Here is a 22,679-nt window from a genome sequence, read left to right on the forward strand (position 1 = left end):
CACCTTTCTAGCATCCAAAGAAGAAGAAGCAGTGAGGGATAGCATATTGCCAATTGAAAACAATTAAGAGGAAAGAGGAAGTGAAGTTAGAGTTTCAAAAGGTTGCTTTGGGTTCTTATCAATCAATAGCTTTCATCCATGACTAACTAGTAACTACCATTAGTGAAAAGTTCACTACCAATAACATGTACAAATGTAATTAGCATATAGGCAAAAGAATGCTAATTCTAGTGAATTTGTCAGTCTGTACACTATGCATCATTCTAGAACTCCTACAGAATACTAAACAAAACAAAATAAACACATGTTAATAACAATAAAACATTTATAAACAATAAAATATTTATAATTAGCACAAACGAATAATAATAGCAAATATACTTACATAATACTAACTACTAACTAACTCCAAGCAAAGAGCAGCATATCACTCATCATTATACAATACAATGGTGCTTGGATCCTCCTCCATAGGCATTAGGCAAACTGATGCAATTTCTACTATCTCATTCAAAACAAAATGATATTTAAGCATTGAGCAAATATAAAAGCAATTGATGCATACAATAAACAAAATGCACTTTTTTTTTTTTTTTAAACACTAGTGTCAATCTCAAAACCCTCCATATCCTCCACATTATCCATGCACTCTTGAAGATTCATTGGTCTTTTTTTCTTCGCATCCTTCAACTAATTATAGGTACAAATAAGGGCTTCAACTGTATTAGGAGATAGTGAACTATGGAATGAATCCAAAACACGCTCCCCTGTACTAAAAGCAGACTTGGATGCGACAATAGAGACATGAATAACCAACACATCATGGGCAATTTGGGAAAGGACTTGATATCTAGAAGAATTCACCTTCCTCTACATCATAATGCCTAAACCTTCCATGTTAGGATCCTCAAAAGATTCCCACAGATACCTATCCAACTCAGATTTGCATTCTACACTGTCTTCATCCACCAAGTGTTGCATAAACCTGATATTATACCTTTTAAGGTGATCGGAAGCATTACCAACACTTGGTTCGGAGGCCCTACACAATGAAGCACTACTACATTTACCACTAGAACTCGACGCTCCATTTTGACCCACTCTGTCCATATACAATCTCTTCGACGCATCTTGAACCCTAGAGCTCATCACATCCCCCTTGTCCTTCCTATACCATTCCCTGAACCAAAACTCGACATACTTTAATTTATACCTTGGGTCAAAAACAACAGCAACAAAAAGTACCAAATTGATATTTTCTATACTTCCCTAATACTTATCATTTTTTTTTCATCTCTCCTGCCATACTCCTCAAAAGAGGATCCCCATCAACACTTCACAACTGTTGCAATTGATCTTCAATGCTGATTAGCTCATGGAAGTGACAAACAAGGACCTAGAAAATCTAAGTGTTGCCTCATAAAATATGCCAAGAAATGCCACAAAGGTCTTGACATTTTCCCAATCAAGATAGCAAGGACCAATGGGCTTTTTCCCATTTTCATCCACTTCAAAAAATAAAAAAATAAAGATTGTAATGTCCATCCTCCTCTTCCAACCTATCAAATGCTCTCACAAATTTCAAAGCACAATCTAACATAAGATAAGTTGAATTCCACCTTGTTAGCACATCAAGGGATAACAAACATTTTGCTTTAATTTTCTCCTTATCAACACATTCTTAAAACTTCTCAAACCTTCTGAGAAAGGCTTTCACATATTGCATTGCATCCTAAACCTTAACAATTGATTCATGAATGGACTTCAACCCACTTTGCACTATCAAATTCAAGATATACGCTTAACAACGCATATGCATGAACTCATCACCCAATATGCTATTATCTCTTTCTTTTGGTTTCTTCTTCACATAATTGATTGCCACATCATTAGAACTAGCATTGTTTGTGGCAATCGTAAACAATTGGTCTATACCCCACTTCAACAAACATAACCCAACCGCCCTACCTATGGTGTCCCTGTCCCCTTTATGATTACCAATAGGGCAAAAGTTCAAGATTTTCTTTTGGTAAGTCCAATCACTATCAATGAAGTGGGCGGTGACTACCATGTAATTCAAGTTTTGTATGGAGGTCCAAGTATCCGTTGTCACACAAACCCATTGCCCAACAAAAGCCCTTCTCAAAATATCCACCTCACTAAAATAAATTTTCATACAAGCCCTTACAATAGTAGTGCGATTGGGAATAGGAAACCTTGGTTCAACTATTTCCATAAATTCTTGAAAGTCTTGGCAGTCAACAAATTTAAAAGGTAGTTCATCAACGATGATCATCCTTGCCAATGCCATCCTTATCCTCTCTTCACTATAGTTTGCAACCACTAGCACATTTGAACCACTTTCCCCTACCTTCTTAACTTAGAAAGACAAAAAAATTTCCTTATCATCACTGGAAAAAATGCCACTTCTTACAAACATTCATGTGGTGCAACATTCCCGAAGTACCATTTGTCTTGCCATGGCAATTATATTGATTTTTTACAATAATTGCATTGTGACTTTGGTTTCTTGGGATCACCACTGGGCAACTTAGTGAAGTGCTTCCATACTATAGATGGGTTCTTACCACCCTGTTTAGGTGGCAGTGGGGGAAGTGATGCACCAAGTCCAATAGGTGTTGCAGGTTCAGGTGGGCTAGCACTACCAGGAGAAAAAGGGTCCCCAGGTGCATCAAATCCAAGTGGAGCATCGACTTCCATCTAATAAAAAAAAATTCCAACCAACAAAAAAACAAAGTTTGCACAACAATGTCAAATAATAATATTTCTAGTAAATACAATGTCAAATAACTTACTCTCAATCAATAAATGTCACAACTAAATCCAACAATAGCAATAATTACTCAACTAGGTCTAACAAGGCAACAAGAATAGTCATTAGTCATCACTTAACAATTCATAATGTCACTAAAAACAATAACAGAAGTCAATCAGTTTTTTCTCAAGATCAAATTTATTTTTTCACAATCTACCAACCAATGTAAGTATGTTATATCCCATATTCAGTAATTAAATAAAATAAATTAAAAAAAAAAAAATCAATAGCAAAGTAAAACAGTAAAAGAAACATTGATATAAAAAAAATTATATTGATTTCCGATAAAATTTTCCAATACATATAAAGATAATAACATAAATTAAAAAGGAATTCTTTATATTATTCTCAATATAAATATAACATAAATGCTAATTATATATATCTTAAAGCAGTGGTTACTAAATATTAAAATAAAAATTCTAAATAGTGATTGATTAGAGATTACCTCCAAAAGAAGGATTGGAAAAGAGTGAAAAATCTCTCAATTCTCAATCTCCCTAAAAAATTAAAATGCAGGAAAAAAAAAAAAAAAACTATTACTTTTCAAGGGAGAGAGAGAGAGTGATTAGTGTTCAGTGATAACTCTAGACTCACTCAATCTACCTAAAAAATAAAAAAGTTGGGAAAAAAAAACTAAATGACTACTAGACTCTAGACTCACTATTTGGACTTTGGAGAGAAAGTAGAGGGAGTTACCAATGGCAGCTGTGGTGACCGGTGAGGCAGAGTGCCAGCCATTCCGAGAGTGACGAGCCGAGAGAGTTTGGGTTTTTGGAGAGAAAAAAAACATATTTATACTACACAAAACCTAGCCCAAAGCGGCGTCGTTTTGGGTTTTGTGTTGTGTTTTTTTTTTTTTTTAACCTCTAAATGAAACGACACGTTTCTTTTTAAAAAATAAAAACCTAACCTTTTATTCCTCATCGATTCAGTTCGACTGTTCATCGGTGAAGGATTGCAGCTCCAGTGTCATCACCGCACCTACATCAAAACAAGCTTCGCCCTCTACTTGCCAGCATTGGCTTAGTCGATTAGCACCAGTGTCAGGATGGAACTGTCAACAAATGTGCATCACTTGCTACCCTATCATGCATCAGATCCACTTACAACTTGAGGCAAGTGTGTTCCAACCTATGAAGCACAAGTGCGGGTTCGGATGCGGGTGTGGGTGCAGGTGTGGCAACTCGGCAATTTTTGAAAAAGTAGGGTACGGATGCGGTGGGATACGTTTATTAAAATATTATTTAAAATATTTTTATTTACATTTTCTATATATTGCTAAACATATTTTTTCATATAATTGTAAACATATACCAATTTAAGAGCAATAGTAGATAATATAGTGTATTTTGACAAAATTTGAGATAAATTTAGGGATTAGGCAGCATATATATATATAATTTTTTATCTAAATAATCAAATAAATAAGATTTTTATTTTAAAAAAGAAAAACATTTACCGTGGCTCTTTTGTAAAAGACTCACATATTAGCTAATTCTAAACAATCCAGCTAATTACTTTTTAGTTTTTCCTAATTCCTAGATGCGCCCACGTGAGAAGCACCCACATCCTGACATCCCCACCTACTCATTTTGTTTACTTAAATTTGTAACCTTTATCTTTCTTTATATTCAAGTTTCTTCCAGCCTTTCTTTCTAACATCTTTACCGTGGGTCTGTCTAATTCCCTTCTTCATCTTCCTTTCACAAGTAAAATCGTCTGCTTCATCTTGCCCATGTTTTTTTTTCATCTTCTCTGTTCACACTTGAAAGGGGCAGAATAATTTTGAGACGAGACTATCATCATCAACACAACCTTTTTTCTTTTTTTTACACGAATTTCGGCCTGATTCAAAGCCCATTTCGGCCGATACTGTCCGAATCGGCGCAAATCCGAAAACAAAAAATAAAATAAAATAAAAAATAAAAATAAAAGGGACTCGCCATGGAAGCGTGGTCAGCGGCGTCGACCACCGCACATCACATCTGTGCATGTCAGGTGTGGCGGCTCTGGAGCCACACTCGTGCTTCCCAGGTTCCAACGAGGGATAGTCCAAATGCAGTTCATTTTTAAAGCTAGCTAGGGTGCTTATGTTGTGTGATAAGTAGTTTCTTTTACTTGTAACAAAAAGTTAGGTAGTTGATAAGATTGTTAGTGATATAAGTGATAAGATTTGTTAGGCTTTGGCCAATCACATGGTAGGTTCTTGTAATTAACTCAATAGCCTGTTTATGTAACTATAAATAAGTAAAGCTGTCCTAATTGTAACTAATTGAATTTGAATCCAAGAAATCTCTACTTATGAGATATTCCAAGAGATTGACTCTTGAAAACCTAATTCATTCTTTCTTTTCTCTAACCAAGGGGGAATGGGCAGATTAGCAGTGTGAGGAGCAACTATGGAGTAAGTTAGGCAACGTTTGAAAGAATAATGGAAAGTAGCATCTCGAGTTTTAGAAACTCGAGATCTACTTTAAAAAGTGAGTCTCAAAGACTCGCTTTCTGCCTACTTTGTGCTGCTGAGTTGGACAAATGAAACACCTGGATCTCGAGTCTTAAAGACTCGTTTTGCACAAAACAAAAATCGAGTCTTAAAGACTCGATTTTCTTAGAGAAAAACCTGTTACAAGTAAAGAAAAATCTGTTGAAACATTTCAAGGAACTCAAGTCTTAAAGACTCGAGTTCCACTAGGCAAAATTGAGAAAAACATTACACGCTTCACTCAGCCCGTATAACTAAAGAAATATCTGATGAAACATTTCAAGGAACTCGAGTCTTAAAGACTCGAGTTCCACTGGGCAAAATAATAAAAACATTACACGCTTCACTCAGCCCGTATAACACAAGTGCTCACAGATAGCTCCTTTACACAGCCTTCTCACCCAAAAACAGAGCATCCTCACTAAATCTCCCAGCCTCACTAACTATCTCACTCACCCATAACTCTTACACCACATTGCCTCTCACTCTCACTCACCACACTACCTCTCTCACTGCTCTTCCCTCTTAACAAATTCATATCTCAAGTAAGGGTTTGCATAATTTGATTGTCATTGTAGTTGGATATTAGTTGTCTATGGTGTGGGTTGAGTTTGACTATTTATTTTGTAGATAGTTGACATAAGTTAGTTAATTTTCCAATATTGTGAATTATAGAACTTTGTTTTGTTAGTGTTAATTTTTTGAGTATTTATTTGCCCATTTTGTTATCAAAATTTTATTCATCATTTCTAGACTTTTATTTTTATCATAATCTTACAAGTTTTTTTTACTTTACTCATCATTATTTTGGGTATGAAATGTGTAGTGAATGAATGTAATGAATTGGTATCATAAAGCTTGAACAAGCCATTACTTGCTATTAATCAGTTAATGCTTCGGATAAAACTAGATGTGAGTAATAGCATCACATGTATGGTGTCAAGTAACATTAATTGATGCTTTTGGGGTTGCTCCACTAGATATGTTTCAAATTTTGTTCTGAAGCCAAACTTAGAACCATGAGTACCACAAGTTACATAATGGCTATAAAACTAGTAATTACCTATGAAAATTCTGGCTTGAATATGTTCAACCTTAAGATCACATTACTTTTTTTCCCCCACTTTACGGCTATGTGATTTAACTAACATAGTAACTTGACTTGAACAGGTTCACAATGCCTGAAGTTGATATAATCCTACACCACGGTGGTCCGCTTAAGAATGTCAATGCGAACAAGGGATTGCCATTTGAAGGGCCGGGTATAAAGACCTATTATACCCAAATTGATCGTAGGTTCAAGACCCTTGACGAATTGAAGAAGATTGTCATGGAAGAGTTGTGTGAGAATCCTGTTATGCACAACATAAAAATTACTTATCATATGCCAAATGAAATCTTGAAGCACCAGATTAGTTACAAGTATATGGCGATAGAAACAGACAAACATGTAAAGATCATGTTTGACAAGTTGGAGAGAATAGCTGAAGTAACTAACATTGAGTTGTACATACAGTTGGAGCCACGTGCAGTCTGGCAAGAGGATATCAAACAAACAACCACAAGCTTACAGGTTACGGTTCCGAATGCTCAATATGAGTATTCTACACATGTAGAGGATAATGATATTCATGCCGATGGTGATGATGATGATAATGATGATGACGATGACGACTATGTTGATGAGACTACTGCTATTAACAATGATGATAACGACTATATTGATGAGAATATTGCCATTAACGGTGAAGATTTTGTCGATAGAGATGAGTATGAAGACATGATTGGCAAAGGGGACTTTGGGGACTTTGAGAGGGACATTGATGACGTTGAGACATTAGATGATAGTGAACCTTATGCAGACAATGTTATTAGTGTCCAAAACATTACGAACACAATCCCTGCCTAGGCACCTCCTGCATTGTCCTTCTCTGCAAATACTTGGGAAAATATGGTTGATCCTTCACATATTGAGATGCCATTTGTGTCTACTTGGAGAGAGTGGATGAATTTATGCAAAGGGTTGACTTTTGCCAATAAAGAGGAGGTGAAGCGCGTATTAACAACTTGTGCCCTAAAGGAAAACAAACATTTTACGATCACTAGGTTGAAGACGAAAAAACTTTATGCGAAATGCGTGCATGAGTCATGCAAATGGTATGCCTGCACAGTTATAAAGCCCAATCTCCACCAACTATGGATGGTCACCATGTATGTAGGTCCTCACACTTGTATACCGATTGGGGTGCGAAATGATGGTAGAATGATGAGTTGTAATTTTATTGCATCAGACATCCATCAAAAGTTATGTGAGGATCACACTACCCCAGTTAAGCATCTCAAATCTATGATAGAGACGAAATATAATGGCCATAAACCTTCTTACTACAAGGTATGGGATGCGAAACAAAAGGCGATTGCGAAAATGTTTGGGAATTGGGAAGAGTCTTACCAAAGGTTGCAAAAGTTGCTAATGGCATATCACATCCACCGATGAAGATGACGTCGTATTGTTGCATTATGTGTTTCGGTCTTTCGATCCATGTATATCAGGATTCAAATACTGCAAGCCGGTTATCAATATTGATGGGACCCATCTGTATGGTAAATATCAGGGAAAGTTGTTGGTCGCAATGGCAACCGACGCTAACAACAAGGTATTCCCTCTCGCCTTTACTGATGTGGATTGTGAGTCAGGGTCTAGTTGGAGGTGGTTTTAACAGTGCCTTAGAGAAACAATTGGCCACGTGATACCTGACGAAGGCATTTGCATAATTTCTGACCGACATCTTGGTATCAAAAATGCCATTGCAAACTGGCCTAGAAGGAATGATGGAAGAACACGGGTATTTCATAGATATTGCCTTCAACATGTTGCTAGCAACTTCAACACCCATTTTTAGAACTCAACTCTAAAGTCACTAGCGTTGAAAGCGGGATATGCTAGTCAGGTAGTGAAATTTTATACCATAATGGAGTCCATTAAGCAGGTGGAAATTAAGGACATTAGGAATAAGAAGAAGGTGATGGGGAAGGATGGCAAGGAAAAGAATCAAGATTATCTTCAATACACATACCTAATGGGCGAGTCCGTGGATATGTGGACTCAGTCACATGATGGTGGGAGACGTTTTGGGGCAATGATAACCAATATATCAGAGTGCTTCAATGGCGTACTGAAAGGTGCACAGGGCCTTCCTATTGCCACGTTCGTTGAGTTCACTTAGAACAAACTTGTTCAATATTTCCACAATCGGGGCAAAGAATACCATTTTGAGTTCTTAGAGGGTAAGAAATGGAGTGAATATGCCTTATTCACGTGGGATGGAAATAAGCGTAAATCTGAGAAACACTATCTCAAGCCATTTAGCAATGAAGAGCTGATATTTCAAGTAGTTACTCAACTCAACACGTGTAGTGCAAGAAGGGGAAACCACAGTTATGAAGTTCGGTTACAGGAAAGAACATGCAGTTGTGGGAAATGGCAAAACATAGGGATCCCGTGTTCACATGCAATTAAAGTATATGACTATTTACATATTGATTCGACTACATATATTCACCCATGTTATGGTTTGAACAATGCCCTTAACACTTATAAACATGCATTTGTGGTTCCTAAGTCACAGTCATTGTGGAGGGATCCCATGGGGCCAAAGTGGTTGCCTAATCCAACATTGTTACGGGCCAAAGGTCAACCAGTGAAGTCAAGAATAAGGAATGAGATGGATGGAGTGAGGAATAAGGATCGAGAACCGGGATGGCGGAGGGAGGTCGTAGATTTGATAGAGAGTCAACCCAAGCAAACATTTGGACTGTGTCATGCTTCCGGGCATAACCGCAGAAAATGTCCGCAGCCCCGTGGCACTTCCACAAGCAGTCATGTTCCACACTAGGTAGGTAGATGGCAAAAAGTTATGCATCGGTTAAATAATTGTTGTTCATTCCATGTTTACCTAATGTTTACTATCTTGTCTCCTAACGTGATTACTATACGTTTTTCAGGCATGCTTCCATGGATGACGTTATGACGTTTTTGTCGTGCGGATCGCCGATCTTAGGAAAAGTGACTATGCTGTATTGGCTCTATGTGAACTTTTTGGTTTTTGTTGAATGTACTTGTAATTCTCTATCCAATGTACCTCTATGAAGATTGTGATTTAAGTAGTATGGTTAGAACTGCAAATTAAGCATGGTTGGGCATGTTTAGAATGTTGATATTGAGAATGCCTTTTGCTGTGATGTAAGTGCATTTGCATTGTAAAACCATGTTTATGCAGAGAGCGTAAAAGTTTCTATAGTTTGGTGCCTACTGAGAACGCGTTTTGATGTAATTTAAGTGCATTTACATTCTCAGCTTCTCTGCCTCTCAATGAGTGTTTATGGATTACATTCTTAGCTTCTTTATCTCTATTTCTCAGCAGGTGCATGCACACATTTCAATTTCTGGTTTGCCTTTATGTCCAGGAAAAAAATAAATAAATAAATAAATAAAAATTCCCAGTGAATGATTTCAGGAATGAGCAGAGCAAAACGAAAGAAAAAAAAAATTCCCATTAGAACTCGAGTCTATGAAACTCGAGTTCCACTGGAAAAAACAGAGCAACCTCTCGAACTAAACAGAGTATTGATGCTCTTTTGATCTCGAGAATTAAATACTCGAGTTCTTCAATAGAACTCGAGTCTATAAAACTCGAGTTCCACTGAGAATCTCGAGTTCTTTTCTTTTTTTCTTTTTTTTGTGATTTTTTTTTTAAATCTCACATTTTTTTTTTCTTTTGTACAAATGAGCATTTTAGAACTTTTTAAGGGAAAAAGTTGTGTTTATGTTTTTGTATTTTTTTTTTTTAACTACTCCCCCAACCTCCTTTTATGTGGGGTAGATGTGAACACTGGATTTTTTTTTTTTTTCTTTTTTTGAACTCTAATTGATTGAGCTCCTGTGTTACCCAAATGCCAATGCCAATACTAAAACCAATACTAGTAGCTCTAAATTCTAATAAATACATGTTCATAAATGGTCCTCCTCATGGAAGTAGCTTTTGCCGCATTCAATCTTAAATTAATTGGAATCACCGGCTCCTATGTTGTTATGCCTTCCAACTAGCATTATTTTTAGGTTATATAAATGACATGCATATGACTGATCATCTTCAATTCACATATACTCTATTTTCAAATATGAAATGTAAAAATTTATATGCTCATTGTAATTCATAGAAATTGACTCTCGTCTCACATTTACCCTTGTTTTTTCTTTGTTGGCAATAATGGGGAGAGGGATTGGATTACCTAAAGATTTTTAGCTGTGACTGTTTTTAGGAAAACTATAAGCAACATAAACATGTTAAGCAAAACAAAAAAAACAAAAAAAACAAAAAAAACAAAAAAAACAAAAAAAAAAACACACAACAATAACTCAAGAAGAAAGCAAAGCATCAGTTAATGCGATTACTCACATATATCCCAAGGATTTTATTGCACCATACATGTGATGCTACCTCCATTTCAAAATTCCAATATGCTTGACGTTCAGAACAGCAACGTAACCTATAGATGCATTGCATTCAAAAAATTACTCCTCTCCATATCACCAAATTAGTGCTTTTGGCAATATAGTGAAATGATCTTAACTCCAAATAATATGAGACACATAAGCTTTTAATATAAAAATGTGTCAAGTACCATTATTTTCTAGGAGTCACCTAACAAAACATAAAATCTCTGCCAATCAAGGCTTAAATATCCAAAGCTCAATACATAGTTCTCTCTATCAAAAATTTGCAATCACACTAAGAAATGGCACGGAAAAGAAAGTTATCCATCCTTTTAAGACGGTAACCAAAGCAAGATATGTGCCAATGAAAGTGCTGGTCTCAAATATTTCATTCAACTTCCAACTTTCAGGCATTGGAGATGGCTTTACCCGGTCCTTTGAAATCGTCATGATGGTCCCTAATACAAATCACAAATAGAATTTGATCACATTTCCCATATATGGTAGTAACAAAAATCTATCATTCAAATCTTTATCAATTTAATTTATTATATATTTTTTGCAAAGTCTTTAGTTTCTTTAGAAATAAAACGAGGCCAAGAATACCAGCTAAGTAATAGAAAAAAGAAAGAAATATTTGCAAGAGGCTCTTTGAAATAATACCATCATTCAGTATTGTAATTATCAGAACCATGAAAGGTGGGAAGTTATATTCCCATATCAAAGCTAGGAGCACGAAACCAAGCTGCAAAAAGGTTGCGTTGAAGAATTATACAAAAGTTGAAACAAAAAAGCAAGAATTAAACCTTTAGCACTTAAGCTAGTGAAAATGAACTAAACAAAAAGTACTGAAATGCAAAATAATCCTAGCTTACCACTGTCCTTATGGTTATGGAGACAGCATATATCTGTATATTCATGCAAGCTAATTAGTTTTACCATTAAACAACATAAATATAGAAACAAAACTATGAAGAAAACACATGACAAGTTATGTGTAACAATCATGTTTGGTACTACAAAAGTTTCGGATATATTTTGCATGCTTATTGCTTAGACATAAAAATGACAAGTAGCAACTTTGAGTCTGGGAATCAAGCTTCCAGGGTGATGCTAAGAAGCAAGTTCTTGTTAGAGATTATGAAATGGGAAAAGCAGTTGCTTTTCAGCAAAGGATCCTGAATTTGAAGGAGGTTCACACTTTAGATGGATATCAAATGTAAGTCCAAATTAGATTATCTATCTCTTTATCAATTTTTTCCTGGTCGATGCATCTTCTGGCTCTCATGCATACGGTGCTGAAGCAAATGCATCTTCTGCATCGAATGTTGACGAGCTTCATCAAGAAATCTCAGTTCGTTCACTAATACGCATAATTCCATTGATTATTGTGTGGACACACACACATATCCCTTGGAGTATTTTCTAGAAAATCCATAGAAGAGGTACAAGAGAAGAAGATGTTGCTAGAAAAGCTACAAGTCAGAATGAATGAAGCAGAAGCAAAGGCCAACAAGCTTAAAGTGTCATTTGAGAATCTGTGGTACAGTAACAAGGTTTTTTCATTTCATATTTCGTTTTTATTATAAATAATTCCAATTATACATTATTTTTTCTTCCATAATAATATGTTAGAGCTCAATGACACAATGGGAAATTGAAAGTAGGAAAAAACAGAAAATGATCTGATAAAGCTTGAACAAGCCCTGCATGATGAAGAAGCGGTCCGCCTTCTTTTCCTGGAATCTTCACCTTCCAATGCTTCAAGAGGTTTGATATAACAATGATATCTATGTGTCTACAAATAAAGGAATAATTATAATCAAAACCCAATGCAATTGAAAATTTGAAAATGTATCTGATAATAACTTTTTTTTTCAAAACATAGAATCCAATACTTGCCTAAAACGAGTATGTTTCTCAATGAAGGAATACAACTGGCTGCAAGGTCGTAGTACTAAGTGCACAAAACTTTCACTATTTGTGGGGTTTCGGAGTGGTTAAGGTTGAACCCACAACAACTCAACTTTTGGTGAAAGGCACTTGTCATTGCAACAAGGCTTGACCACTAGTGCAATGGTTACAAGCCAATTCACAAATACTAGACCTTTAATCCACCAATTTGGAAGGAGCAAAAAGTTGACGGCTGCGTTCCACATTACCTTGTGACTCTGTAAGCCTACAAAAACCAAACACCAGTTGGTTGAGTTTCCTTAACAGAATTATTTTAAAAATAATTGGAATTGAAATGCAATGAACCAAAACATCTCTTGATTGAAGGCACAATTTATATGTGCAAATGCTAATTCTCACTCTTAATATTTTCAAAACTCATTATTAAAAGAAATTAATTTTAAAAGTCAATCGACCATACCTTAACCCTTTTCAAAAGATCTTTTGCATTATTGTCATTCTTGAAGTGTTCTCTTACAGGCTGCAAACAGACAAAACAAAGAAGTTAGACCACAGAATTAACGAATTTGATGAATTATAGGCTCCCTTGAGCATACTTTGCAATAGCCCCACCCTTCCAAAAAATTCACCCTATGTTTGGATGGGGCAGTTCCAAACATACCCTAAAGGATGTGGATAAATGGAAACAACATACCTCTAGTATCTTATTCAAAGCCTTTGCCAAGGCTGGTTTAAGATCAGCTGGATGTAGCTTTCCACTTTCACAGTAAGCAACCAATTCTTCAAAGCTTTCGAAGCTCCTAGATTGTAGAGAAAACTTACATTGGAAGAAAACAATTTGACTTAATATTCCCAAAGAAAATTGATTTTGGAAAAATAGCTCAAGCAACTATACAAATTACTTAAGGAGAACGCACTTTCAACAAGATGCAACGGTTGACCATCATGTGAAAAGGCAGATGTCCTAGCATTAACTAAATAAAATAAGTAAAGCTTTCATAATAAAATCCTTATGACTTACTTATCACCACCATTCTCTGCACTGTGCTCTATTACAAACGTTTTAAACCAAGGTAAAATGAGGTACTTCACATACTCCAAGCATGGATTCCCTTCCACAATATCTGGAGGACAGTATGCTCTCTTTATCTTCAAATTTACTTCAGCCTACAACATGGAGGCAGAATAAATCTAAGGTTAACCTAGTTTTATAATCCACTATCCTTAGGCTATGCGCAACTAATAAAAAAAACGCAATACAACCCCCTAAATGGCAATTTGATACCCCTATACATGCACCCTACCTCGTCATCTTCCATAAAAATGGAAGATAGTGGATCACTTTTCGACACCTTCTCCTGACCGTCTTGTAAACCGGGTAACATGTTTGTAAATTACCAATAAGCAAAACAAATAAAGACCACACAACTATACACAAAATGTTACAGGATACAAAAATAATTAGAGAAACAGTCAGTATAAAGAATTAGGAACATACGGTGTGACAAAATAATAGGCTTCTTTTTCCTCTTGATGTGATCACAGTACTCTCTTGCAAGTACATTCACCTTTTGATGATCCATTCCCAGTTGGCAAATGTCGGCCTATTTATTTTATAAAAAATTCATGCAGTTCAAAAAAAAATTTGTTTTTCCACAAAACCAAATGGTCTATTCACAAACTAGAAGTGAAAAAGGAAGCACCTTCAAGAAAAAACACATCAGCACATTGCATGCATGGGTAGAAAATTTGTGCTGCAGTCAACTCTTCCTCATCACTTCGACCCATAATTTGACCACACCTGCAGCAAAATATAATATAAGTAAAAATAACGACCACATCACCAGCATGTTAAAGTAATAATAATAATTGTCATACAATAATTCACCTTTTTATCATTGAAACCGTATTCCTTCGTGCTATATCCATCACAAGAGGCCAGTACTCATGAGCTTGATTGAGTTTATCTCCTTTGAGGACCACAGAAACTCCACCTTCCCTCCATCAATATCCATCTCGATGGCCTTCCAAATCTCAATGAGGTAGCGCCCAACAACATCAATTTTCTTCAAGTCACCTCCCATCTTATTGGTTAGTTGGGCAAACCAATCTACAATCCATATTTTCACTCTGCACCCAGCAGATGTCAGCTTGTTCACATTTATTGCCTTCATAACTCCCTGCACAACAAATTTTTTTTTTTTTTTTTAAAAACCATCTCCAACCTCAAAACATAAATCATACCAAAACCCAATAAAGCAACACAATTCTAAAGCCAGTATTACAGTATCAACAAATACACAAATATAACGTCTACAGACTCTAATCGAGTGTTATCCCAAATACACAAATGTGTCCCATTATTATAGATTGCAGGTTCTTTGAGTTAACTTTATGATAAACGCCGCTTGCTATAATGTCCAGCATAATCAGATTTAATAGTTTTATCCATGAGAAATTATCATAGTATTCTGAGTTCAAATCATGCAGCCACTATCACAAGTAATGATTAAATTGAACATTAAACCTTTAATACGAGTGGTGATTTTATCACTAAACCATTAGAGCATACTTATCAAGACTGCTAAATATTTTAGCATTTACAATTTCAGTTCAGTTCCTGCTTTATCAATTTTAACTTACCACTTTACAATCCACTAAACATCAAAACTTCTATTATTTTACCATTTCATTTAAATATTCTTTTTTTATTCTTTCTTTATGTTTTCTTTATTTTTTCTTTTTATGTTTTCAAATAACTACCATTAAACAAATATTAAGTTTTTTCAGATATTAAACCTCGGGTTTCTTTTCGAGAAGATTCTCAAATGACACTTCAAGCTTGTTGGCCTTTGCTTCTGCTTTATTCATTCTGACTTGTAGCTTTTCCAGCAACATCTTCACCTCTTGTACCTCCTCTATGGATTTTCTTGAAAATACTCCAACGAATATGTGTGTGTCCACAAAATAATCAATGGAATTATGAGTATTAGCGAACGAACTGAGATTTCTTGATGAAGCTCGTCATCATTCGATGCAGAAGATGCATTTGCTTTAGCACCGTATGCATGAGAGCCAGAAGATGCATCGACCAGGAAAAAAATGATAAAATTTAAAGGACCTGCATTTGGGAAGTTAAACAAGTAAAGTTTAAAACAAATTTATGCAATAGGTCTTCCAAGAAATAAGAAAAATCAAAATAATTAGTTATTACATAATAATGTAATAAGTATGGGATGTAAGTAGAACACTCATTATTAAAGTACTGAAAAATTTAGAACTCAAACCACCCTAAATGTTAATGACAAATAATGCAATATCTTATCAAAATCGTGGCTTCCTTAGCCTAATAATCCAGTTGACAGTATATTGCAAACAAACCACGTTTGTTGATCCGTAAATTTTAAGAGGCACACAGTTAAATCATCAACATCTGCAGCATATCATTTCAATACTCACTGGTAAATACAAAGCACGTGGAAAATTAAAAGTGAAAGGTGCTAGCGAAAGTTATGTGAGTGAAAGCAATTTGGAGTAGAAATCTGGGAAAGAGAAACTTAAAATAACAAAAAATAAATAAAATCATATGTAACCTGCAAACACAACATGTCAAAAAGAGAGATCACCAAAGTCAGCTAATCGTTCTATGTTTCGTACCGTGAAAAATTAATTTAACGGGCACAAACATGTCAAACTTTTTCTATACTGCTAATTTTACTACAAAACCCAAACCTCATGATTTAAATTTCGGACATCATTATGTCTGGCTTGATTGTGAAAGAGCCATGTTTGTTCTCCGCATTTAGTGGCCCATATATTATGAACAAGTGAACTCAATTATAAGTTGAAAGTTTAAATAGGAAATAAAACCTGGATTTCAAAATGAATAATCATAAAATTTATGAAGTTTAGATGGGCCAAAAATAAGGGGGAGCGAAACTCGCTGTTGCATTTGACATAAGTTACAAAACATGTTCAAGCTTTGAGTCTACTCCACATTAAGACTGAAAGCTCCTGTCACTCTAGATGGTAATCAGATGAAAACCTGAACATAGTCTACTGCTGGTATCATGCGTGCACGACGTAGTTCAATGGGCCATTGATCTTGAGCTTCATAATCATCATCCTGCCCTAAGCGTTGCCACTTATCAAAGTGAGACAACATATCAACATCCATCATAAAATTCAGGATACCTTGAACAGAGTCAACTGTGTAATTCAGGTTGAATGGGATCACATTAACACCCTTTGATGCAAGAACTCAAACAACCTGAAATTTCCATCCAAAGAAAGTTTAGGAATAACTTGAAGGGTTTAAACAAGAGAAAAGAAGAAGAAGCAATGGCATCCATGAAGGGTGGTCACTGTCATCTTATGTGGAGCTTCAAGCTTCAACTTTAGGAAAACAAAATGGACTACCAACCTCCATCTCAGCATCATCAAGATATCCAACAATAAGTTTGGTGATGTCAACCAAGAATGGATCATGAAGGGGACTGTCTCTTGATGAGAGATCACCTGGATCCCTTCCTTGAATAGTATCCAGAATAACAGTGCAATCTGTGGCGCTTCTACAGAATGGGCCAAGCTTATCCTGGTAAACAGATGATATGTAAATTCAACTAATAACTGCACCCCTGTTAACCATCATGAACATGCAAAAAGAAAATTGATGTAGTACCAAGCTTTCAGATATGCTCATTACACCAGTTCTACCGACAGTACCAAATGTTGGCCTTAATGCCGTCACACCACAACAAGCAGCTGGATATGTGATTGAGCCAGCTGTTTCTGAACCAATTGCAAATGGAACCATACCTGAGATGATATAAATAATGTTTCAGTTGAAGCAAAGCACTTTTTTTTTTATTATAAAAAATTCTTCAAATAAATCTGACAAGTTCAACTGTTGGTTATAAGGAAGAAACTGTGGTATGAAGTGCAGCAAGTTTCCAACCTCAACACATGCATACAAGCTACTTAGGGAAAGTAAAATTTTTTGCCCATGTAACAAACTATAGTTTCAAAAGTAATAAATTAAAGTCTAGGGTTTTAAAAAGTAAAAGTAACAAATTAAACACTATAGTTTCAAAAGTAAGTAACAAATTAAACTATGAGGCTTCAAAAAGTAATAAATTAAACCTTAACTCACTTAAGTGAACCAACATTGACTTTGGAGTTTGATATATGATGAGGGTTTAATTTGTTACTTATTGTGTTAGATTAAATTCACAATTTCCTAACAATTTAAGCTTTTGGGACAATTGTAATTTTATATTGATAGTAGAGCACCTTACTTTCCATTAAAAAAATTACTACGTGTTGGCCACACTTAATAAGGGCACACTTAATAAGGGCCGTTTAGAGCCACTCATGAATTGGGAGTGTCAGATTAAATGATTAAATTTAATAATCTAATCTAATCATTTAATCTGGAGTTCTCCAACTTGTTCGTCTACTCTGGAGTTTCTTACTTCCCTTAGTATTGCTCCTTAAGTTGCTTTTCTTATCTTTGTTGTTTTTTGCTGCTATTTCTTGTGTTCACCATCATGAACACCTTGTATTTGCTGTTTTCGTTTTTTTCTTCATGATTAATATGATTCTTATTACTTATACAAAAAAAAAAAAGATTAAACAATTAAATTTACCATTTCCTAATAACTTAAGCTTTAGGACAATCAATAATTTGTCATATCAAGACTCCATGGTTTAATTTGTTAGTCCTGAAACTATAAGGTTTAATTTGTTATTTTTTGAAACTTCAAGATTTAATTTGTGACTTTTGAAAATTATATGGTTTAATTTGTTAGACCCTTAAATTATAGGGTATAAAATTTAATTTTTCCCAATTACTTACAACAATGAAAAGCACACTGGAGAGCCGTTAAGCCAAGCAGAGTCAGCAGACCCCAAAACAGATGAAAGGGAATAAAAAGTTTTAACAATCAAAATTTAAACTATACCAGCTGATGTGCATGCAGCAGGCCCAGCTGATGAACCCGTTGTAAATTCCTCAATGTTCCATGGGTTCCTTGTCCTACCGCCATACCAGATGTCATCATATGCCAGAGATCCAGTAACAAGCTTTGCAACAAGAACTGCCCCTGCAGCCTTCAACCTATATTAAGCAAAATCATAGCTCTGCAAGCAAAATAAAACTTAAGATATACTTTCTAGTTGAAAATTTTACATTTTAAAACATGCTCAATACCTCTTGTATACCCAAGCTTCAACGTCAATAACTTGATCTTTAAAAGTTTTTGAACGCCAAGTTGTTTTGTAATGGGGTACGGAAATTATATCCTTCAACCCATAAGGGATTCCATGGAGAGGACCTAAAGCACAAGAAAGCGTAACCAAAATTAAATGGAGACATACACACACACACACACACATAAAAAAAAAAAATAAAAAAAAAATCATAAAGTGGCATTTTCCAAATGAAGGTGATGTTCCATAAAAACGGAGCCTTCTTTAAAATATCATGAGTTGTTCCAGTAGGTTGCTGCTTCTTTGCTGCATCCCCCTCCCCATACATACAAGATACTTACGCTAAATTATTTTTTATTTATTTATTTTCTGATTGAAATTTTCATATGCACTCATCGGGTTTCGATTCCATGCACTTACCATCAATCCTTTCCTTTTTTTTTTTTGGTTTCTTCTTCGGGGAAGTGGGGATGAGGGTGGGGGGATGCTGTTTGAGGTAGAGCTCAATGACACACACTGGACCTAAATTATTAAAAAGAATATTGCATACAGTTAGCAGATAAACATACAGGTGTATAGTTACATGATCTGTGTATGTTTGACAAGAGCTTTTTCTTTTAGCTTTTTAGTTATACTTTTAACCAACTTTTACCAAATAAGCAAATAAGATTATAGCAAAAAGCTACATCCAAACGCACATATCCAGTTCAATTCAAAAAGCTGGCTTGAATTATGGGGACTTTTGCTAAGATAATGAAGGAACCAGCATCTACAATTTAGCAGTCCAGTGGTAGAACATCAAACCAATAGCCGATAGGTGACCTTTCACTCTATCAATAAAAATATCCCAGATCATTTGGCTGGCATGCTCTAAGAATATAAGGGAGAATTTACATGCCATTAAGGTAAACAGCACATTCCTGACCCTTACCACCCAACAAACAACCTAAGAAATTGTTATATCATTCTATTAGGGTGATGGTATGTTGCAATAATTGAAAAGAAGATGTATACCCAAATAAACCCCTTGGGCAAGCAACTCGTCAGCATGTTTCACTTGCTTGTATGCTAGTTCTTCAGTATAAGAGACCACAGCTTCAAGAACATGATTGTACCTTGTGTATTTTCACAATGTCTTATTAGTAAGAGATCTTAAATATTACAATATGAAAATAAAGAAACCAGGGGTGTTTTTCTGCTCACTACTACCTTTTCAACCTCTGCAAGAAAATGCGAGTAAGCTCCTCTGAAGTAATTTGTTTTGTCTTAATCAGTTCCCCTAATTCAAGAACCTGAACAACAGGCAACAAAAAATTATAAATGAGACAAAAGCAGCATGGTAGAGCATATACATTTGAGAGGGGAGCAATCCAAAAATTTCAAAAACATAAGGTTAGTCAAAATTTAGAAAAGTATGAGTGTTTATTCAATTGCACCAACTGACATAAGAAATTGAATGGTTTGGCTAAGATTTGTACATTAACAGAGTTGATTACTTTACTTGTCATAATTTTTGGTAGATTAAAACTATTGCTTTTGGTGTGCCAAAATGGAATCGATTTCTTAGAATATCTTTCAGGATTTACAATTTAGCATTTTAGATAAAACCCCCTATTTACATCATCTAATTACATCTTGTCGCATTAAATTTTCATTTAAAAAAAAAAAAAAAAGAATAAGTACCTCCATGTAGCAGGACAATCCTAAAAGAAACCAATTAACTACCATAATTATCAAATTCCATGTTAAAAGGGAAAAAGAGGACACAGGGTTTGATTGCCTATTTCATTTTTCTCTATTTTCTACAAATATTGTAAGACTTGTTTTTCATGTTTAAAACTAATTTATCTACGTGATTTTTACTAAAAGAAAAGATACAAAAACAGGGGAAAAAGAAAAAAAAGAACCTCCTCCCTAAATTTCATTTTGAGCCCTAAAAATAATCCACATGGTTTACCTTTGGTCACACAATCCCATTTTAAGATTTTGCCAGGTCATAGCCCAAAAGGGCTTATGATGGTCTCCAAGAAGCAACCTACAGTGGTTAATATATTTCTATTAGGACTGTGTTTATATGTGGAGTTAAAAAAAAAAAAATCTTATGTGACAAAATACAATTGGACAGTGTAAGGGTCCTAAGGGATTTTATAGGGAGTCCTCATAGAATTTAAATCTATTTAGTATTGTTAAATCAAGACATTGGCTGAAGATATGCATAAGATCATAAGATGAATTACACTCATTGGGAAGCAGGGGAGACCTAGAGAGAGGAGCATGGTGGCAACAGACTTACGCTCATGAAAGCAATATATTCTTCATTTGTTGGTCTCTTAGTGCCAATGAGAAAAGGGTAATGAAATCTTTTTGCCTATGCTTTGTGGTTGCTCAGTGCTCCACTCAGGATTGAACACCAAAACAGATGGATTATGCAGCCCTCCATTAACAGAAGCAACTAATTTCCAATTAGCTCTGATAATAGGGATATTGAGCTCTTTCACTCCCTTGACAATCTCCAGAATCTAAATTAGATAAAGACTTTAGATACTTGTTTGAGTTAAAGTTAAAATTACCATTACAACATGGATTGTTTTGTAATTTACAGATATAAAGCAACACCAAAACACCAGTATTACAAGTTATAAAAAGTCACCTTTTTATCGTTGAAGAAGTTGGCATCAAATAACTCAAATGCACATCTAAGGGATGCAACTTCATTAATCTTTTCCAGACACTCACCATTCTTCTTACTGTCCTAATCAAACAACACAAGATTAATCTATAAGAGAATGTGGTAGACAAGCAGCTGTACCTGTACCTGTACTTTGCCTTATAGTTTAATAGGCGTTACTTGAATGTGAAACTATCCAAATGTACCTAAACTTTCTGATGGAACATCTTCCAGATTTTTTTTTTATAGGTTCTCACCTGTTTTATTTAAGTTAGGGTGCAAAAACAAATGGAGTTTAGCACCACAGTAAGTACTTAAAGCATTGGTGATTTCCAGTTTAGCATAAATGACATAGAGTGACTACAAAGCATTGACATAGAGTGACACCACTAAACAAGATAGTTGTGGAAGGCTATTAGATCCTATTACCATGCCATAAACAAGGTAGTTAACAAACCTCTTTTTCATGGTTCACGAATTTTGCGTTTTTTAACCCTCGTGTAATGTTTGGGCGGGGGAGGAGGCTGCAGCGCATCATCCTTAGGCTCATCATCGTGCTGCAAAGATATTAGATGCATATAATCAATATTCGGTGTAATGATAAGCTATAAAGTAAACTACAAAATATATCATTACATTGTAATTAATGTTATCATACATAGAGCTGCCTACACGTCCTATTTTGTGTCCACCTGTCCCACAAGTAGGTGCTCTTCCAGTACGTTGCGGTCTACCTTGTGGGGGTGAGGGATGATGAGGGGGATGCTCATCTGGTACATCAGTAGCTGGTTGTACAGTAGTAATCCCAACTGGAGGTCCTAGAGGGTCAAATGAGGATAAGGTAGGTGGGTCTACAGGCATAACGGGTGCACTGGTGCTAGTGGGTGGGTATGAGGGTGTCTCAGGGAGTATAGGAGGGGTCAAATGAAAATCAATACCGAGATCAAAACTAGGCTGCGAAGGTAGGGTGGGTGAAGGGACCTTGGACTGAGGAGATGTATCTGGGATGGGTGGATGGACCTCGGGCTGAGGAGATGCGTGCAGGATGGGTGCAGGTATCTCAGGACTA

General features: G+C 35.5%; 2 protein-coding genes and 2 pseudogenes across 2 annotated transcripts; 1 reads left to right on the forward strand and 3 right to left on the reverse strand.

Moving 5' to 3' along the window:
* The first annotated feature begins 8,293 nt into the window (after positions 1-8,293).
* LOC126691401 (uncharacterized) lies at positions 8,294-9,217 on the forward strand. The gene is made up of 2 exons (XM_050386448.1): positions 8,294-8,504; positions 8,586-9,217. The coding sequence occupies exons 1-2, from the start codon at positions 8,294-8,296 to the stop codon at positions 9,215-9,217; spliced, it is 843 nt and encodes a 280-aa protein (XP_050242405.1).
* A 1,706-nt stretch (positions 9,218-10,923) lies between these two features.
* Positions 10,924-12,616, reverse strand: LOC126693431 (plasma membrane ATPase 2-like). Its single transcript, XM_050389388.1, has 3 exons — positions 11,694-12,616; positions 11,482-11,563; positions 10,924-11,276 (listed from the first exon to the last, which is right to left on the reverse strand). The coding sequence occupies exons 1-3, from the start codon at positions 11,736-11,738 to the stop codon at positions 11,095-11,097; spliced, it is 309 nt and encodes a 102-aa protein (XP_050245345.1). The 5' UTR covers positions 11,739-12,616; the 3' UTR covers positions 10,924-11,094.
* Positions 12,617-12,721: 105 nt separating this feature from the next.
* On the reverse strand, positions 12,722-16,899 carry LOC126693432 (tyrosine--tRNA ligase 1, cytoplasmic-like; annotated as a pseudogene).
* On the reverse strand, positions 16,590-22,162 carry LOC126693430 (uncharacterized; annotated as a pseudogene).
* Positions 22,163-22,679: the final 517 nt, after the last annotated feature.

The sequence above is a fragment of the Quercus robur genome, chromosome 7 (genome assembly GCF_932294415.1).
Source record: "Quercus robur chromosome 7, dhQueRobu3.1, whole genome shotgun sequence".
NCBI classification, from domain to species: domain Eukaryota; kingdom Viridiplantae; phylum Streptophyta; class Magnoliopsida; order Fagales; family Fagaceae; genus Quercus; species Quercus robur.

What these genes read in the sequence shown, in the direction of transcription:
- LOC126691401 (XM_050386448.1), top strand. Translation starts at nt 8,294, where the DNA reads ATGGAGTCCATTAAGCAGGTGGAAATTAAGGACATTAGGAATAAGAAG. An exon ending in CTTCAATGGCGTACTGAAAG is followed by an intron (nt 8,505 to 8,585) that starts GTGCACAGGGCC and finishes ATCGGGGCAAAG; the next exon opens with AATACCATTTTGAGTTCTTA.
- LOC126693431 (XM_050389388.1), bottom strand. Translation starts at nt 11,738, where the DNA reads ATGAATATACAGATATATGCTGTCTCCATAACCATAAGGACAGTG. An exon ending in CCATAACCATAAGGACAGTG is followed by an intron (nt 11,564 to 11,693) that starts GTAAGCTAGGAT and finishes ACCTTTTTGCAG; the next exon opens with CTTGGTTTCGTGCTCCTAGC. An exon ending in AATTACAATACTGAATGATG is followed by an intron (nt 11,277 to 11,481) that starts GTATTATTTCAA and finishes GATTTGTATTAG; the next exon opens with GGACCATCATGACGATTTCA.